This window comes from Mesoplodon mirus (genome assembly GCF_964341445.2).
Source record: "Mesoplodon mirus genome assembly, chromosome: 18".
NCBI classification, from domain to species: domain Eukaryota; kingdom Metazoa; phylum Chordata; class Mammalia; order Artiodactyla; family Ziphiidae; genus Mesoplodon; species Mesoplodon mirus.
The window spans coordinates 52196436-52213566 of NC_138994.1; the positions used below are offsets into that span (position 1 = coordinate 52196436).

The following is a 17131-nucleotide window of genomic DNA, read 5'->3' on the forward strand; positions in this document are numbered from 1 at the left end:
TGATAATATCATTATGTGTCTGACACCAAAGAAGGAAGAAGTTAAAAATATTTGAGAGAGGGCTTCCCTGGTGGCGCAGTGGTTGAGAGTCCGCCTGCCGATGCAGGGGACACGGGTTAGCGCCCCAGTCCAGGAAGATCCCACATGCTGCGGAGCAGCTGGGCCCGTGAGCCATGGCCGCTGAGCCTGCGTGTCCGGAGCCTGTGCTCCGCAACGGGAGAGGCCACAACAGTGAGAGGCCTGCGTACCGCAAAAAAAAAATAAATATTTGAGAGAAAAATTTAAGCAACAAAATAAAGTAGTATTAAACCAAAGTTATATTAAATTAGACAAGATAAATATTGATGAGCCCACAATGAAATGAATGAATGAATGAATGAATGAATGAATAGGAGAGAAGAGACAAATCTCCAGTGCAGAAGAATTCCAAATAATTTGAAATTCCACCAAATAAATGTGATGTGGTATCCAGGATGGGATCCTGGAACAGATAAGGAACATCAGGAAATTAAGGAAATATGAGTAACCTATGGACTTTAGTTAATAATAATAATGTATCAGTATGGGTTCATTAATTGTAACAAATGTACCAGGTAAGAGGTTAATAATAAAGAAAACTGGGTGCAGAGCATATGGGAATTCTCTGTACTATCCTCTCAATTTTTCTGTAAATCTAGAATTATTTTTAAAAGATAGTCTATTTCAAAAATTTTTTTTAAAATACAGAAGAGCAAGGGACAAAGTGTAGGTTTTGTAAGAGATGGGAGGGGAGGGGCTTCCCAGCCCAGCAGGGAATTATTTTATTTTTTACTTTTTAATTAATTTTTATTGGGGTATAATTGCTTTACAATGCTGTGTTAGTTTACACTGTACAGAAAAGTCAGTCAGCTATACGTATGCATATAGCCCCTCTTTTTTTGGATTTCCTTCCCATTTAGGTCACCACAGAGCACTGAGTAAAGTTCCCTGAGCTATACAGTAGGTGCTCATCAGTTATCTAATTTATCTATTCCCCAGGAGGGGAATTAGCTTCAGACGGCAGGAGGAAAGGAGGCGCAGGTGGGTGCAGACAGATATTTTTGTAGGCCTTCGGCAGGAAGTTAAGGGTTCCCACCTGATGGCCTCAGTTTTTCCTTTATGACACAAGAGGTGAGGGTGGGCTATCTGCTGAGAGAGGGCCTGTGGAAAAACTGTGGGTTGCAAGTGGCAAAAGTTTGGAAAGCCCCTGAGAGGAGTGCAAGAGGAAGCTGACCAGGGGCAGAAAAGAGCAATTTCCTCTGACGTCACAGATTTGTGTTGCCCCAAAAGGCAGAGCCTTGGGCCGCAGGCCTAGAGGCCTAGCTGGACCGTCTCCTTGGAGTTCCACTACTTGACCAGCAGAGGGCGCGAAGACACCGCCCAACTTTTTCACACCCGGTCCTAGATCTCCCAATTTTCTCCCTGATTCCAAGAGTAAAACGTTCTTTTTTGAGCCAGCCATATTTGAAGAACGATAAACTCTTTGGACTAGGCCAAAGGAACAGCTCTGAAGAGCAAGAATTTAGCTATGTGTCTCAGAGCTAATGTCTTTTACTTGCCTCCTCCCTCCGGGAAGTGCCGGCAAAGCAGAGTGCACGACCGCCATTACTGAGGACCTACTGTGTGTCGTGTGATGTTCTAAGCGTGTCTCATTTAATCCTCACAAATCACCTCTGAGGTAGTGGTTATTATTACCCCGTCTACAGAGGAATAAATGGAGTCTCAGAGAGGTAAAGGGGGTTATCTGAAGATCCTTCCTATTGAGCGTAGCCCTACTCCTACTTGGTTTCAGTTAACAATCAACCAATTAACAATTTTTCAGCAGGTGTGTGTGTTGGAAAGCTTGTCCTGGGAGATGCTCTGTGAGAAAAGGATCCTGTGTCAATAAATTTGGCAAAGCTGCAAACTCCTTCCATTTCTGTGAACTGGGCATAAAAATGGTCACGGCAAAGGGCTGTCCTGAAGCTAAGCTAGGCCTCTGCAGTGCCTGGAGAATGTCTGCTCCCTCTCCCCGCTTCCCTGACCCACCCCAAGCAGGTGGCTCTTTCCTTTATGGGGGAATGATACAGCTAAACTGGAGGAAAATTTTCATATCGACCTCCAAGAAGTAATTGAGGATGGAACAATAGACAGAACTGAAGCTTTGGAGTCAGGGCAAAGGAAGTCTCTGAGATTTCGTTTTCTCATCTGAAAAACAGGGCGACAGATACCAGAACCTGCAGGATGTCGTCAAGAATCAGTAAGCACGTGGAACCCCCAGCTCAGAGCCTGGCCCTGGGAGACCCTGGTGAGGGAGGCACCAGGACCTGGGGGCCATGAATTGTGGCAGGGCGCGCACGGCCACCCTGCAGGATTTAGGCGGGTGACCACCTGCCTCCTCGCCTAGCCCCTGGATCCCCCCGTCGCCGCCCCCTCCACCCCTTCCTCACAGTACCTGCTCCCGGTCTCGTAGCTCGTAAATCTCCTTCACACAGAGGGCGATAAATTAGAGGGGTGTGAGTGACCCCCCACCGCACCTTCCTGCGCCCTCCCTCCCCTTTCTGGGGAGGACTGCGGGAGCAGGAAGCCCCTGGGACGGGGTGGGCGGGGTCACCCAGACCCGCCCACTTCGGCTTGTTAATTACAGACCCAGGGTCGGCAGGGCCTGATTTATGGCGGGGCGGGCTGCGTCCTGTGGCTGGGCAAGTCTAGGGGAGCCTGGAGGGGCGGGGCTGACAGGGGTGGGAGGGGTGGGAGGACAGGAGACCAGAAAGGATCCTGAATTCTGAGGGCCTTGTTGAAATGACAACGGTACTAAACTAATACATTTACATATAAATAAAATTTAAGCATAATAGCAGTAGCTAACATTGATTGAGAGACTGCGCGCCAAGCTGGCTAAACACTTTATTAATTCATCGATCAAATATTTATTGAGTGCCTATTCGGTGCCAGGAATCTTGCAGCTATTTTCTAATGAACTTCCCCAAACAGCCCTGCCAGTTAGTCATTATGGTTCCCATTTTGCAGATGGAGAAATCCAAGCAAGAAGCAATTAAGTGACTTGTCCAAGGTTACTAGGCTACTGAGTAGTGGGTCCAGGACTCATATCCCTGGCTATCTGTCCCTGGAGCTTAAACTTTTTTGACTAGATTATCCTGCTTCTTTGCTACCACTTGCCTCACTGTCTTCCTGCCCTGCCATCAGCTGTGTGGCCTTGGGCAAACACCTTTGCCTTGCTGACAAAATAATTCTTTTGCCAAAAGAGGCACTCTGCCCTACCTATGTCACAAGGGGTTAGGAGGATCAAATTAAACTGAAGCTTATGGAAATGCCTTTAAAAAGTATCTGTAGACTAAAGCAAAAGTGAGAATAGATGTGAAGGAGATGGTGAGAAAGTCTATCCTATGTGATTGAAGAACCATAAGAAAAAAGAACGTGCAACAGAAGCAATATTTGAAAAGACAAAGTGTGAGGAAATTTACCAATCTGAGAAGTATCAAACCACAAATTCAAGAAGCCCAACAAATCCTAGAAGATATATATTTTTTCAACCCACACAGTTAAATGTGTCATAGTGAAATATCAGGAACCAAAAACAATGAAAAGATTTCAAAACCAATCTGGAAAAAAAATTACTGTCAAAGGAGCAACAGTTACTCTGAAGCTGACATCTCATCCATAGTAATGAAAGTAAGAAGACAACATATAGTTTCAAAGTGACATTAAAAAGCAGAACCGACTTGTATAGGAGAAATAAAGGCAAGTCATCACCAGTGGGCTTTCACTGGAGGAAATTCTGAAGGACATAATTCAGGCAGGGAAAAAAAAAAAGATTCCACATGGAATGTCTGAGATGCAGGAAGTAATGAAGAGCAAAGAAATTAGTAAATATATGAGCACATTTAAATGAACATTGATTGTATTAAAAAATCTGTAAAATGCTATATGAAAAGTGTATTAATTAAGATGATATTAGCGGGACTTCCCTGGTGGCGCAGTGGTTAAGAATCCACCTGCCAACGCAGGGGATATGGGTTCGATCCCTAGTCTGGGAAGATCCCACATGCCATAGAGCACCTAAGCCCATGCACCACAACTACTGAGCCTGTGCTCTAGAGCCCACGAGCCACAACTACTGAAGCCCACATGCCTAGAGCCGGCGCTCCGCAACAAGAGAAGCCACCGCAGTGAGAAGCCCGCGCACCGCAACGAAGAGTAGCCTCTGCTCGCCACAACTAGAGAAAGCCCATACACAGCAACAAAGACCCTACGCAGCCAAAAACAAGAAATTTTTTTTAAAAAGAAGACATTAGGGACTTCCCTGGTGGTCCAGTGGTTAAGACTTTGCCTTCCAATGCAGGGGGTGTGGGTTCGATCCCTGGTCAGGGAGCTAAGATCCCACATGCCTCATGGCCAAAAAACCAAAACATAAAACAGAGGCAATATTTTAACAAATTCAATAAAGACTTTAAAAATGGTCCACATCAAAAAAAAAAAAAACCTTAAAAAAAAGATGATATTAAATGCTGTAGGAGATAAATCCCCAAATCTCAAGGGCTTTAACATAAAAGTTTATTTCTCACTTGTGTAGTCATTCACTGTGGGTGTTCCCGGTCAGGCAGTTTTCCTGGGCAGCTCTCCTCCAGGCGATGAAGGGCCTGGCTCCTCCTACCTTTTGGCTCTATCATCTTTAGCTTGTGGCTCCCATGTCTGCCCTAGGTCTCTGATCCAGGAGGAAGGGGAAGGAGTGTGGAGGCTGCATGTGGGAAGTTATCATGGACAGGCCTGGGAGTGACACACATCACTTCCACTCATATTAAGAGGAGAACTCAGTCAACTGCAGGAAAGGCTGGGAAATGGTATAACTGCTGTATTCATTATCTATTGCTATGTAACAAATTACCTCAAAACATATTGGCTTAAAACAACAATGAGCATTTATTACTTCACAGTTTCTATGGGTCAGGATTTGAGAAGCGGCCTACCTGGGTAAGTCTCTTCCCCTTTTGTGCATGATGGAGTATGTATGTGATTCCTAGAACTCCTGCAGCCATTTTGCCACCATGAGGGAAGCCACCTTGAGAGAGAAATATACATAGAAAAGATATGAAACGAATCACAGCAGAATAATCATATGGATGATTAAACAAAGGGGTTCTAAAATTCCCATGGAAGTGTAAAGAGCCAAGAATACTCAAGAAAATTATGAAAATGAGCAATGAGGCCAAGGGATTGCCAGATTAGACAGGCATTAAACAGAGATGGCTGGAGGTGGCATTATAGAGATGTGGCATTATGAATCATTGGAGACAGAATAAACTATTCACCAAATGGAGGTGGAAAAATTGGCACTTGGGTTCCAATAAAAATAAAAATCCAATAATAATGAAAGCAATCACAACAACAATGATAATGGCTACCATTTGTTGACCTACAAAGTTTTAGAAATTTACATTTGATTTATTTATGTCTATTTTCACACCAACCCCACCAGGTAGGTATTATCATTTATTATTCCCACTTGACAGATGAGAAAATTGCATCTCAGGAAGGCAGACCACACATGGCTCTCAGTCTCCTGGGCACTGAGTAGGAGCCCTGTTTCTCCTCCCCACAATAGCAGGACCCTGTCCCGAGAATTCCAGTTCAGGGCAGTGGTTGCCTCTCCCAGGAGAGAGGAAGACAGAGCCCTCCATCAACGCCAAGCCAGGCCCCAGGAACCAGAATTCCTCCTTCACCCCTGACTGACCCTGGGGCAGATCTATGGCTGATTAGACCCCAGCTAAAAGCACAGAGGCCTCTTTGTCCTTGCTTTAATGAGAAGCCAATCACCAGGTCATTAGTGGGTGGAGGTGATGAGGAGTTTGGTACTGGGGTGGGAGGGAGGAGGGTGCTCTTGGCTTCTGGATGATTTACAGCTGCAGGGCCAGGTTGCCTGGGGAAGGCAGCAGAGCCGCAGGAGGATGAGACAGTTAGGGCACCTCAGAGGAGCCAGGACCTCTTATGAGAGCATAGCATGCTCCTTTATTTAATCCTTGCAACTAATCCGATGAAGCAGTATTATTGCACATCCCCATTTTACAGATAAGGAAACTGAGGCTCAGAGAGGTTAATTAAGCATTTTACCCAAGGTTATACAGTTAATAAATGATGGTCTTATTCCAGAGCCCAAACTTCCACTCTGTTGTTCACTGTTATAGGCACAGCAGAGGTGAGTGTAGGTGAAGGTCCAAGAAATATTCTAGCTTTAGACCAAGAAGGAACAAGCAGTCAGGAGGTGCTTGACTGAGCGATGTTACTTTGTGGGCTGGGAGTAGGGGCAGGGGAAAGGGATATTACATAAGCTTGGAAGAAAGTACCCCTGGGATGCTGAGTAAGTCTGCCAGAACCAGAATAAAAATAACACAATAACAATATTATGAAGTGCCAGCTATGTGCCAGGCATTGCACCAAGGGCCTTCCAGTTATGAGGCAGTTACCAATCCATTTTATAGCTGAGGAAACTGAGGCTCAGAGAGGTTAAGTTACCTGCCCCAGGTCTCAAAGCTGGTAAATGGTAGGTACAGGGATTGATTTGGGAGTAAGAGAGGAGCAACAGGGCAGTTACTTACTCTCTGCTCTAGATTGTCAGGATTTTGGTCATAAACAACAAAACCCAACTTGGTTCACTTAAGAGGAAGAGGAAGTTGCTGGACAGCTCTGAGATAGCTCACAGGATCAGTAGAAAATTTAATGGGATTAAGTTTGGGAAACTCATTAGAATTACAGGAAACTGGGTGGCTGGAACCACAGCCCAGCCAGTAACTTCCTGAGGATGCCCCCACAGGACACTGGAGGCTACTGGCCCAGTACAGGCAATTTCTCCCCAAGAGCCTGTTTCTCTGGGACACCTGCTCCATATTCAAGTCAAGGAGTCAAGTACCTAGACTCCTGTCTGTCCTAGCTGCCAGGAGTCTTTCCCACCTAGAGCCCCACCACGGAGGCATCCTTCCCCTAGACAGACAGACTATTAAAATGCTGCAGAGCAAACAACAATGACAACAACAAAAAAAAAACCTCACTGCAAGCCCCACGTGCCCCAGGTCTCCCGGCCCCTGGGAAGAAGTGACCAGAATGCCATCAACTCTCTGGCCTTCCTGAGCCTCCTCCCACATCCATAGTTGGACTCTACATTTCAGAGAGCCCATCACCTAGGGGCTGCCCAGAAATCTCAGGCCTCAGATTCTTGAAGGAGGATATGGAGATGGTAACACTTTCCTTTTCATCATCTGCTACCTCCAGCTGGCCACCCCCATGTGCCAATTCTACTTTCCAAACAGGTGTGGACTCCAGCCCACCTCTCTCACAACCACCTGCATAACTCAGGCCCCTCCTCTCTCGCCTGGATCTTTACAGTATCTTAACTGGAGTCTGCCTTAGATCCCTTCTCCACACTGTTCGAAGGAGCTCTAGCTACCATCCAAACATGACTGTGTCATGCCTCAACTTAATATCCTTTTGTGGTACCCAGTTATCTACAGGATGAAATCCAAGCTTTGGGGCATGATGCCTAGTAAACCCCCAGCTTCATCTCCCATCACCCCCTGCTTTCTCATGTCATGGTTTGGCCAATTTACTGTATTTTCCTCATCATACTATGATGGCTTATGGAATACTCATCCAGCAGTCAGAGAAAGAGAAAGCTAATGGGTTTTCTTTTGTATTTAAGACTCATGAAGTGAGGGGATAGAATAAATATTTAATGGCTTCCCATCTCTTGCCAAGTAAAAGTGCAAGATATTGCAGTAGACCGTGCAACCATGTCACCACCAGCGGGAGCTCACCTCTTGCTCTGCCCCGGCCCCACTGGCCACCTTGTTGCCCCTGGAACTTTTAGACACACTCCTGCCTCAGGGCCTTTGCACGTGCTGTTCCTGCTGCCCGGAAGCTCTTCCTCAAGATAGCCACAAAAATACCTTGTCTCATTCAAGTCCTTACTCAGATGTCACCTTCTCAGGTGGGCTTTCCCTGACCCCTCCCACCCCACATTCTCCACTTTCTATCTTTTCTGATCTTATCTTTTCTGTACCATTTATCACTTTCTAATATACTTCTAATAGTACTTATTTACTACATAAATTACTTATTTTCCTTATTATTTGCTCTCTGCACTTGAATGTGACTTCCGTGAGGCCAGCTTTTTGCCTGTTTAATTCACTACTCTGCACCAGTAACTAGAACAGGAAGCAGTCACCACATTTTTGTTGAATGAAGGCACAGAGCCTGAAACTGAGCCCAGATCTGCCAGATTCCAAATTTCCCCACGCCAAGTCTCTCTCTAAGTTGAACGCCGAGGATCCCGGTCTGGGAGAGAGGGAGGCTGAGGGCCTTTCTGGAGGCCAGCTCTCCGGAGATGACGGGGTTCTCAGGACGCCCTGGACTCGGTTTCTCCGGAAAGTCCGTCCCTGGATCCCGGCTTTCTCTCCAGGGTGGGAGTTCTGTCTTCCCTCGGGGGAGCGACGCCGGAACTTCCCGGGGAAGAGCCGGAATTTCTGAAATCCAAGCCCCGCCGAGAGGTAATAGGCACCTTCGCGGCCGTCAGCGGAATCTCCCGGCCCTAAATCACGAGCGCGGCCCCTCCTCCCTGCGCCCGCCTCCTGGCGGCCCGGCCGGGAGAAGCGGCGCTCCCCGCGGGGGCGGATTCCAGCCGCGCGGCGGGAGGGACGGGCAGCCGCTACAGATGCCGCGGAAATGCCTGTCCCGCCGCCGGCCTTTGAAGTCGGCTCAACCCCGCTCGAGGCCCCCGCGAGCTGCACGCCCCGGGGATCGCAGCCGGGGATCACAGGGGTCCCCTCGGATTCCAGGGATTCGTGGGAAGGGGGCCGAGTGGGGCGGGGGCGCTTCTCTCTGGGAGCCCCGGCCATTTGTCAGGAGAGTGTGGCCTCAGAATTATTAACTTGGAGCCGAGGGTCATTTCCTGACGTGTGCGGGGAAGGGCGGAGGAGCCGGCCTGGAGAAGTAGGACACACGGGAAGGAAAAGCCAGAATTGTTTTAGGGAAGGGATGCGAGGGCAGGCTCGCTCCCAGCATCGGGGAACTTGTGCCCTTGGGACATTTTCTTTACTTTCACTGACCTCCTTTTCATATCGATTTGAGGGTTCATGGTAGGGGGCCAGCAGAGAAATCTGTGGTTCAATCTCATTTTTTTTCCTTGCTGATATTCTACGACTATTGTGTTACGTTTGAGCCCCAGAGTTGTCTATTGCCATGAGTTCTTTTTCCTCCATCCAAGTATAGGTGGGGATGTTCTCAAGTTAATGTGCAAGAAGAAAATTGTGTGTACTCAAAATTATCTTTGAATAAGACTTAAATTATCCTTAAATAAGTCATTATGTGTACAATCCTGAACAGTCATTCTTAAGCAAGGTAAAATTTAGATTGGGCTAGATTCTGGAAGAACAAATATATATGTATGTATTTCTGAACATTTGAACCACTTTGCTGTTAACTCAGAAGTTTGACTTCAGTAGATCTGGGGCTCTGAGGAGTTATAATGTACTGCTGCTGCCACTAAACCACACTGGTGAATACAGCTTTGGCAATTATCAAATTCCCCCCAGGTGACGGGCGGGTGGGGAATACTATGGCATTTCTTTTTGGCTGCAAGGTTTACTTCCTTCTATTTTAATATGGAGCTATATACTTTTTTTTTCTTTCTGCCACACCGCATGGCATGTGGGATCTTAGTTCCCCGACCAGGGATTGAACCCATGCCCCCTGCAGTAGAAGCACAGAGTCCTAACCACTGGACGGCCAGGGAAGTCCCATGGAACTTCTATATACTTAATATACGTGTTCATGGCTGTCAACACATGTGACAGCCTACAGCACTGGGCCTGGTATTTAGTACATGTTCAATAACTGTTTACCAGATTTGAATATAGAGCTTGTTTGATCAGACCAGTGTGGAGTTTCCAGAGTTTCGTGAATATCTTTTTTCTTTTTTCTTTGGCTGTGTTGGGTCTTCGTTGCTGCATGCGGGCTTTCTCTAGTAGTGGCGAACAGGGGCTACTCTTCATTGCGGTGGCGGGCTTCTCATTGTGGTGGCTTATCTTGTTGCAGAGCACAGACTCTAGGAGGGTGGGCTTCAGTAGCTGTGGCACATGGGCTCAGTAGTTGTGGCTCACGGGCTCTAGAGTGCAGGCTCAGTAGTTGTGGCGCGTGGGCTTAGTTGCTCCATGGCATGTGGGATCTTCCCAGACCAGGGCTCAAACCCGTGTCCCCTGCATTGGCAGGTAGATTCTTACCCACTGCGCCACCAGGGAAGTCCTCGTGAATATCTTAATATCAGGGATGGCACCATTTATTCAGTATTCAGCAAATATTTCCTTGCATCTACTATGTACCAGGCACTGTGCTAGGTACTGGGAATATAGAAGCGACCTGGATGTGGATCCAGCATGAACATAAAAGTATTGAATACGATATGTAGATAACCAACAAGGACCTACTGTATAGCACAGGGAACTGTACTCAATATTTTTTAATAACCTATAAGAGAAAAGAATCTGAAAAGAATATATATATATTCTTATATATATATATATTCATACATGTGCTAAGGTGGGGTAAAGCACAGAAGGGGAGGGTTCAGGGCTGGTTTCACAGAGTAAATGCTGGCAAGCAGCCGAGGCTGGTGACCCACTGCAGGCCACTGAACTCAATCCAGAACTCCAGCAGGCAGAGGCCTAAGGCCTTTCCAACACGTGCATGCAGGTTGCTGCAGGCTGATCCTGAGTCCCCTCAGGCTACTCCTGGCTTACAGGGCCCTGGCTTACCTGCAGTGGAGGGTCAGGTTGGCAAGTGGGCACTGGCCTGTCACTTCTGCTCTCTGATGCTCCCCCTGGGGTCCAGCAGCCGTCAGTTCAGCTGGGGACAGAGTTAGAATTAGCCAAGGAAATCCCAGGTAGCAAATCTCAGTCCCAGGAGGCAGGCAGTTGGGCTGCTTCGGACTGCTCCTAGCTTCCAGCCCAGATCCTCTATATTTTTCCTGCTTGTCTGTCTTCATTTGGAGGACCCTCCTTCCCCCACCCCCACCCCCTTCCCAGTCTTCTCTACAGCAGCCAAGCTCTTTTTATTTTCACACACAGTTGAAACTATTTGACTATCTCAATGACTGTTGTTTCAAAGGGCAGATGCAAGGCCTCTATTACCTACAGGTGGTCGGTGGAGGCTGTCCGCATTGGGGGTGGAGAAGTGCTCACTGAGCCCAGAACGCAGGCCCAGCACAGAGGGGTTAGGAGCTCTGTGCTGTGTTAGGGGTTAGGTCTTCAAATAGGAGCCACGCTACCTGATTTGAAATCCTGGCTCAGCAACAGCTCAGCCCTCTGACTTGGGGCAGATTACTTAACTCCCTCAGTCTCAGGTTTCCAGTCTGTAAAATGGGTATTATAATAATAGAGCCTTCCCTATAGGATTGCTGTGAGGCTCAGGCTCAGGGTAGAATCCTGCTTGAGGCCTGCATTTCTGTATGACTGTGTATCTGTGGTTTCTAGGGACAGTGGGAAACAGCTTGAGAGGTGAAAACATCCAGCTGTAGCTGCTTTCATTCACTTTTAAATTTCACAGACATTGCAGATTTGGGGAATAGAGCCCTAGAAATACAATGTCCTTAGGGTGCTTACAGTCTAGTAGGCAAGGCAGAAAATAAAACAAAAGAACAGCCCTATTCTTTTTCTCCATAGAGCAATTCATAGTTTGAAATAATGGGGTTGTTAGTCTGCTCTTTGGCGAGATGGATGTGAACTCCATATCCATCCCAGCTGATCACACAGTCGGCATTTTGGAGGCATTTGGATTGTGGCTGGGAATGATATTGACCTTGGTGCTCCATACAGCTTACTTGTGGATGCCTGAAATTCCATTGCGGGGGGGGGGAGTCTTTCTCTAGGACTAAGCATTATTCTTTTTCTGATACCCTGTGTAAAATTAAAAATCCCTGGGGTGGGGGGTGGTGAGTGGGCTCACTGAGATCATAACATGGCAGTGCTGTGTCTTTTTGTTTTAACATCTTTATTGGAGTATAACTGCTTTACAATGGTGTGTTAGTTTCTGCTGTATAACAAAGTGAATCAGCTATGCATATATATATGTCCCCATATCTCTTCCCTCTTGCGTCTCCCTCCCACCCTCCCTATCCCACCCCTCTAGGTGGTCACAAAGCACCAAGCTGATCTCCCTGTGCTATGCGGCTGCTTCCCACTAGCTATCTCTTTTACGTTTGGTAGTGTATATATGTCCATGCCACTCTCTCACTTCGTCCCAGCTTACCCTTCCACCTTCCCACAGTGCTGTGTCTTGAGCTGCTCAAGGACCTTGGACTCCAAAAGATGCCCTGATGGGTACCACAAGGGGAGCCAGGGGGCCACCAGACAATCGCCATCACCCTCTGAGTCAGCACTCAGCCCAGCTCTGCCTGTGGAAGAGGAAGCTAAAGAGAGATAGGAGGTGAGTTAAGGCCCAAGCAAAATCCAAACTCAGAACAGCCAGCCTCACTCTGGTAGCTGAGAAAGCCAGAAGTTCCAGGTCCATCTTATCTGCAGTGCGCTGCTGTATCTGATCTGCCCCTCCCTTATCGGTCCCGCTGGAATAGTCACGCTTTCCTCTGTGACAGCCCTGTGGTTGCCCACAGGACTTGACAAAACTTTCAAGGTTCTTTAAACACACTCAACTACAACTGGGGCCCTTCTGTGCACCTATCAGCTCTCCTGCCCGGAGGCCAAATGTGGCACTCTTTTTGGGGTCGGGAGGAAGAAGGTGGAACCCAGCCACCCCAGAGAGGCCCTGGAGTGAAGCAGGGCAAGCTCTCCCCGCGGCTGGAGCACTGCCCTGGGCGTGGCCCGGCTGCCCATCTGGTCCCTTCCTACAAGAATCTGCATGCGTCCTCCCTTCCTTGCTTCCTTCCTCTGGGTTCCTCCCTCACCAACCTACCTGGAGGCAGGTAATAAAGCAGGAGGAGGGAGATGGATGGATGGGGAGGGCGGAGAGCCACGTGGTGCCATAAAGCCCAGCCAGAGAGGGCCTGTCCCGGGAGTGTCCAGACTGCAGGAGTCAACGCTCGGAAGGTGGACTGTCAGGCTTGTGAGCCGGAGCCGGAGCCAGCCGGGCGCCAAGGCCCGGGAGAAGGCCATGCACCGAGGTGCGCCGGGACCAGGCCTCAGGGGCCTGAAGGGGGACGAAGGCTCTGCCCAGGACTTGGGGAGCTCTTACCTGGAGGCCGGGAGGGATTTTGGGGTGCTGAGAGAGAACGGCAGTCCCCGCGACCTGGGCGAGGCAGAGGAGGTGGTGGGCAGCAGAAAGCGCAGCCGGCCCGTGCGGTCGAAAGCGCGGCGCATGGCGGCCAACGTGCGGGAGCGCAAGCGCATCCTGGACTACAACGAGGCCTTCAACGCGCTGCGCCGCGCGCTGCGTCACGACCTGGGCGGCAAGAGGCTCTCCAAGATCGCCACGCTGCGGAGGGCCATCCACCGCATCACGGCGCTCTCCCTAGTGCTGCGCGCCAGCCCCGCGCCCCGCTGGCCCTGCGGGCACCTGGAGTGCTACGGCCAGGCCGCGCGCGCGGGGGACGCGGGGGACGCGGGCTCCAGCCCGCCACAGCCTGCGCCGCCGCCCGCCGGGCCCTTCGCGCCGCGCTGCGCCTCGTGCTTCCTGCACACGCCCCTGGGACAGGCCAGGGCGGTGGCCGAGGCGCGGGGCGTGGCCCAGGCCTCCGCGGGAAGCTGGCGCCGAAGTCTCGGGGCTCCCTCTGCCTGGCCGCGGGGCCACCTGCGAGCGGGCCCCGGGCTGGGCTACCAGCACTCCTGACCCGGCACCGGGAGCACCCGCGGGCCTGGAGGAAGGCCGGCCTGGAAGGAGCCAATGACTACAGAAGGGAAGATTATAAAATCATCCTGGGCATGGCTGAATGGGCTGAGGCCAGAGGGGGAAAGGAGGCGCTTTGCCAGTGGGAAGGAACTCTGGAGCCTGGGGCTGCACCCCTTAACCCGCCCCCCAAACCCAGCCAGGGTTGGCAGCTCCAAAAGGAGCAGGATCCTGCTGGGTTCTTACCTTTGGACTTGATGATCTCTTCTTGGAAAGTGACTTTTGCATCCCTGTGCCTCTAAGTCCTGCTGTTTGTTAGGAGAATGGGGACTTTTGGACAGGGGGGTGATGGTATGTGGGAGCGTGGGTGGCAGCTGGTGTGGTCTGACGGCACAGTGTGGGGTCCCCTCCCCCTGGCTGTGCTGATGCCCCAAGTTCCTGATCTGGGAGAGGCCACCAGGAGCAGCTAAATAAAAAGGAGAAGCTATCGTCTCTGTCTGCTGCCAGGACTCTATTGGGCCCAGTAGCCCAGGGTGGCAAGAAGGCCTGAGGGGCTTGAGGCCTGGAGGCTCAGCCTGGAATGTTGGGCCCTGGCCTGAGTGAGGCCCACAGGTAGGTACTTGAAGACATTGGTTCCTGGTGAGACGCCAGGTGTGACGGAGCACTGTCGGGGGCACTGTGGGAGAAGACATTATCTGGAGACAGGAGGCGGGACTGGGAGGCTAAGGATGTGGTCAGCCTCCTCTCTGGCCCCCTGGCAGAGCTGCTGTCTGCAGTGAGCCACAGAGATGGTGGCATGAGGGCGGAGTCTGGGCCAGTCTCAGGGAAGGAAGCTGAGGCCAGAGCCAAGGATTGGGGGGTAAGTCCTGCCTGTACCCCAAGCTATGGGCGGATGGAGCTCCCAGGGAAGAGTGGGCCAGTGCAGCCAGGGCCTCTGTGATGAGGGGCAGACTTGGAATCCAGGAAAGTGGGCCTCGGACCAAGGCTGCTGAGGAAGTGGGAGGGACAGCCAGCCCCCCAGAAAAGTCTGGAGAGCTGCTCTGCATCTAAGATGAGCATTCTGAGCTCGTGTCCGGTCTCACTTGGGCTGATCTGGCTGATGTTGCAGGTGCTGCTTGCTGGGGTGAGGACCCAGGTGTGCCAGGGGAGGCCTGAGGGCTTTCTGGTCTCCTTGGAGAGCTGGGCTCTTGGCAGCTTGGGGTGGGGGGAGTTATACAGCTCAGAATGGGGGACCCCACAGAAGCTGGAGAGATGCCTATAGTCACCCAGGGAGGAGTGAAGGGTCCCCAGAACAGCTGAGATGAGGCTCACCGTCCTGATTACAGGTGTCTTTACTTTCTGCAAGTGAGACACTGGCTGGCACACTAGGCATCTGGTCCACAGGCCTCAGGGCTCCAAATTTCACAGGGCAGGTAGACGTGTCACAGACCACGGGAAGGCTTTGACTCTGGGGCAGAGGGGTCTTGGGGCCTAGCTAGGAGCAAAATGTGGGACTCTGGCCCCAGGCCTGCCCGCTGAGCCTGCCCTATAAGGGAGAGGCAGTGTCACAGTCTAAGAGCGGAAAGGAAAGAGCCAGACAGGCCTGGGATCCAATCTCTGTTCTGCCACTTACGACATGTGTGACCACTTAACCCCTCTAAGCCTCTAGTGCCTCACCTCTGACACAGATGATTCCACCTCAGGGTGGCTGTGAGCATTAACATTCGTTCTAAGGTACAGTTTCTGGCAATTAGAAGGTGTTCCACAACTTAGTACTGTTTGCATATTATAATTTTATGACAGATCAGCCTGGACAATGCTTCCACCTTGCTTCAGCCTCAGGTTTCTATTTTCTGGAAACATAATAAAATGACCATCAAGTCCTGCTTTCCAAAGTTCCAGGATGGAAAGAAATGACGTTCTTCCCCAGTTGCACTCTCAGCCCTGGAAGGGCGAGGGCGCCCCCAGGGCTTTGAGCCTAGGTACTTCCATCCGTACAATGGGCTGAAATAAGTACTTACATCATAGACTGTTGTGCAGACTAAAGGAGAGAATGCATTTAAGGCACTTAGCACAGTGCCTGGCCCACAAAGCACTCACTGCGTGGAAGCTATTAAGACAAATTCTATTCACAGGGTTGTTAGGAGGAGAGAATGCATGGGAAGGTGTTTTAATAAACGAAAGCCCCCAACACGTTAGTTATTAACATTGTTTCATCAGGGCTATTTGTTTGAGTGCACACATCTGCATATTTACAAGATGATAAGTATTTGCCTGGCATTCTGAGGTTTTTTAACATGTACACATTTTGTGCATGCTTACAGAGATGTGTAGATCTGTGAATGTGTGTATGTGCATATGTGTATGTATTGACCTAACAGGTACCCCCTCCTCTCCCTGATTCTTTAGGGGATGCTAGGCCAGAATACCTTTAATTGTGTGCCTTCCAGGTTTTCTGGAACTCTTGCTTGGGTTTTTTATTCTGCTTCCTAAGACCATATCCGTTCTCCAAGATAACTGATTTGCTGTGGAAAGAAGATAAATCTGTGATTGTTAAAGAAATGGAAGTTATCAACCAAGATCACATAGGTTTATCCAAATATAGAGAAAAATAATGCAAGGAGAGGCACTGAATGAATATAAAAAGGAAAGTTCTGCAAAGAGAAAACACACATATAAGAGAGAGCTGCTAAAATTTATGGCCGAAAGATATGAACGACTGATACCTAAAGACAGAAATTATGTATCTATAAGGTTAATCCCAACAGATCCCTCAAATAGTGTTCAGAGGAGAGAGAGGGTTCACTTTGAAAGGGCAGAAAATAATAACAATTTACAGCACTTTTAGCAGCTTTACAGCATAATGAATGAGACATGCCAGCAAAGTAAGTAATTGTAGGACTCAGTGTTGTCAGGGACATGGAGAAAAGGGCACATTTACAGATTTCTACTTGTACTGTGTGTCTGTTCCCTTTTTGGTAGAGAACAATTTGGCAAAATCGCAGTAAAAATACCCCAAGGGAGTAATCCAAAAGGAAAAACAAATTTGCAAAAAGGCAGTCCCATCGGCACTGTAGCTATCGATGAAAGATTTTGAAACAACACAGATGCCCAACCATAGAGGCACGGGCAAAGCATTCTCTAGTGTTGTAACGGGATGCCAGTTATGGTGAGTTTGGGGAGCGGATCACAAACTGGTCTGTGCCCACTGATTATAAGTGTGGACAAGCAGGTAGGTGAGGTGCAGGAACAGACCTTGAGAGAATTTGGGAGGATGTAACAGGGTTAGTATCCATTAGGGTGTTTTTTTTTT

At 49.4% G+C, this 17131-nt stretch overlaps 1 protein-coding gene across 1 annotated transcript; it reads left to right on the forward strand.

Annotated features, from left to right (window-relative positions):
• The first annotated feature begins 8199 nt into the window (after positions 1 to 8199).
• Positions 8200 to 14318, forward strand: BHLHA9 (basic helix-loop-helix family member a9). Its single transcript, XM_082603602.1, has 2 exons — positions 8200 to 8555; positions 12328 to 14318. The coding sequence occupies exon 2, from the start codon at positions 12916 to 12918 to the stop codon at positions 13840 to 13842; it is 927 nt and encodes a 308-aa protein (XP_082459728.1). The 5' UTR covers positions 8200 to 8555; positions 12328 to 12915; the 3' UTR covers positions 13843 to 14318.
• The last annotated feature ends 2813 nt before the right edge of the window (positions 14319 to 17131 follow it).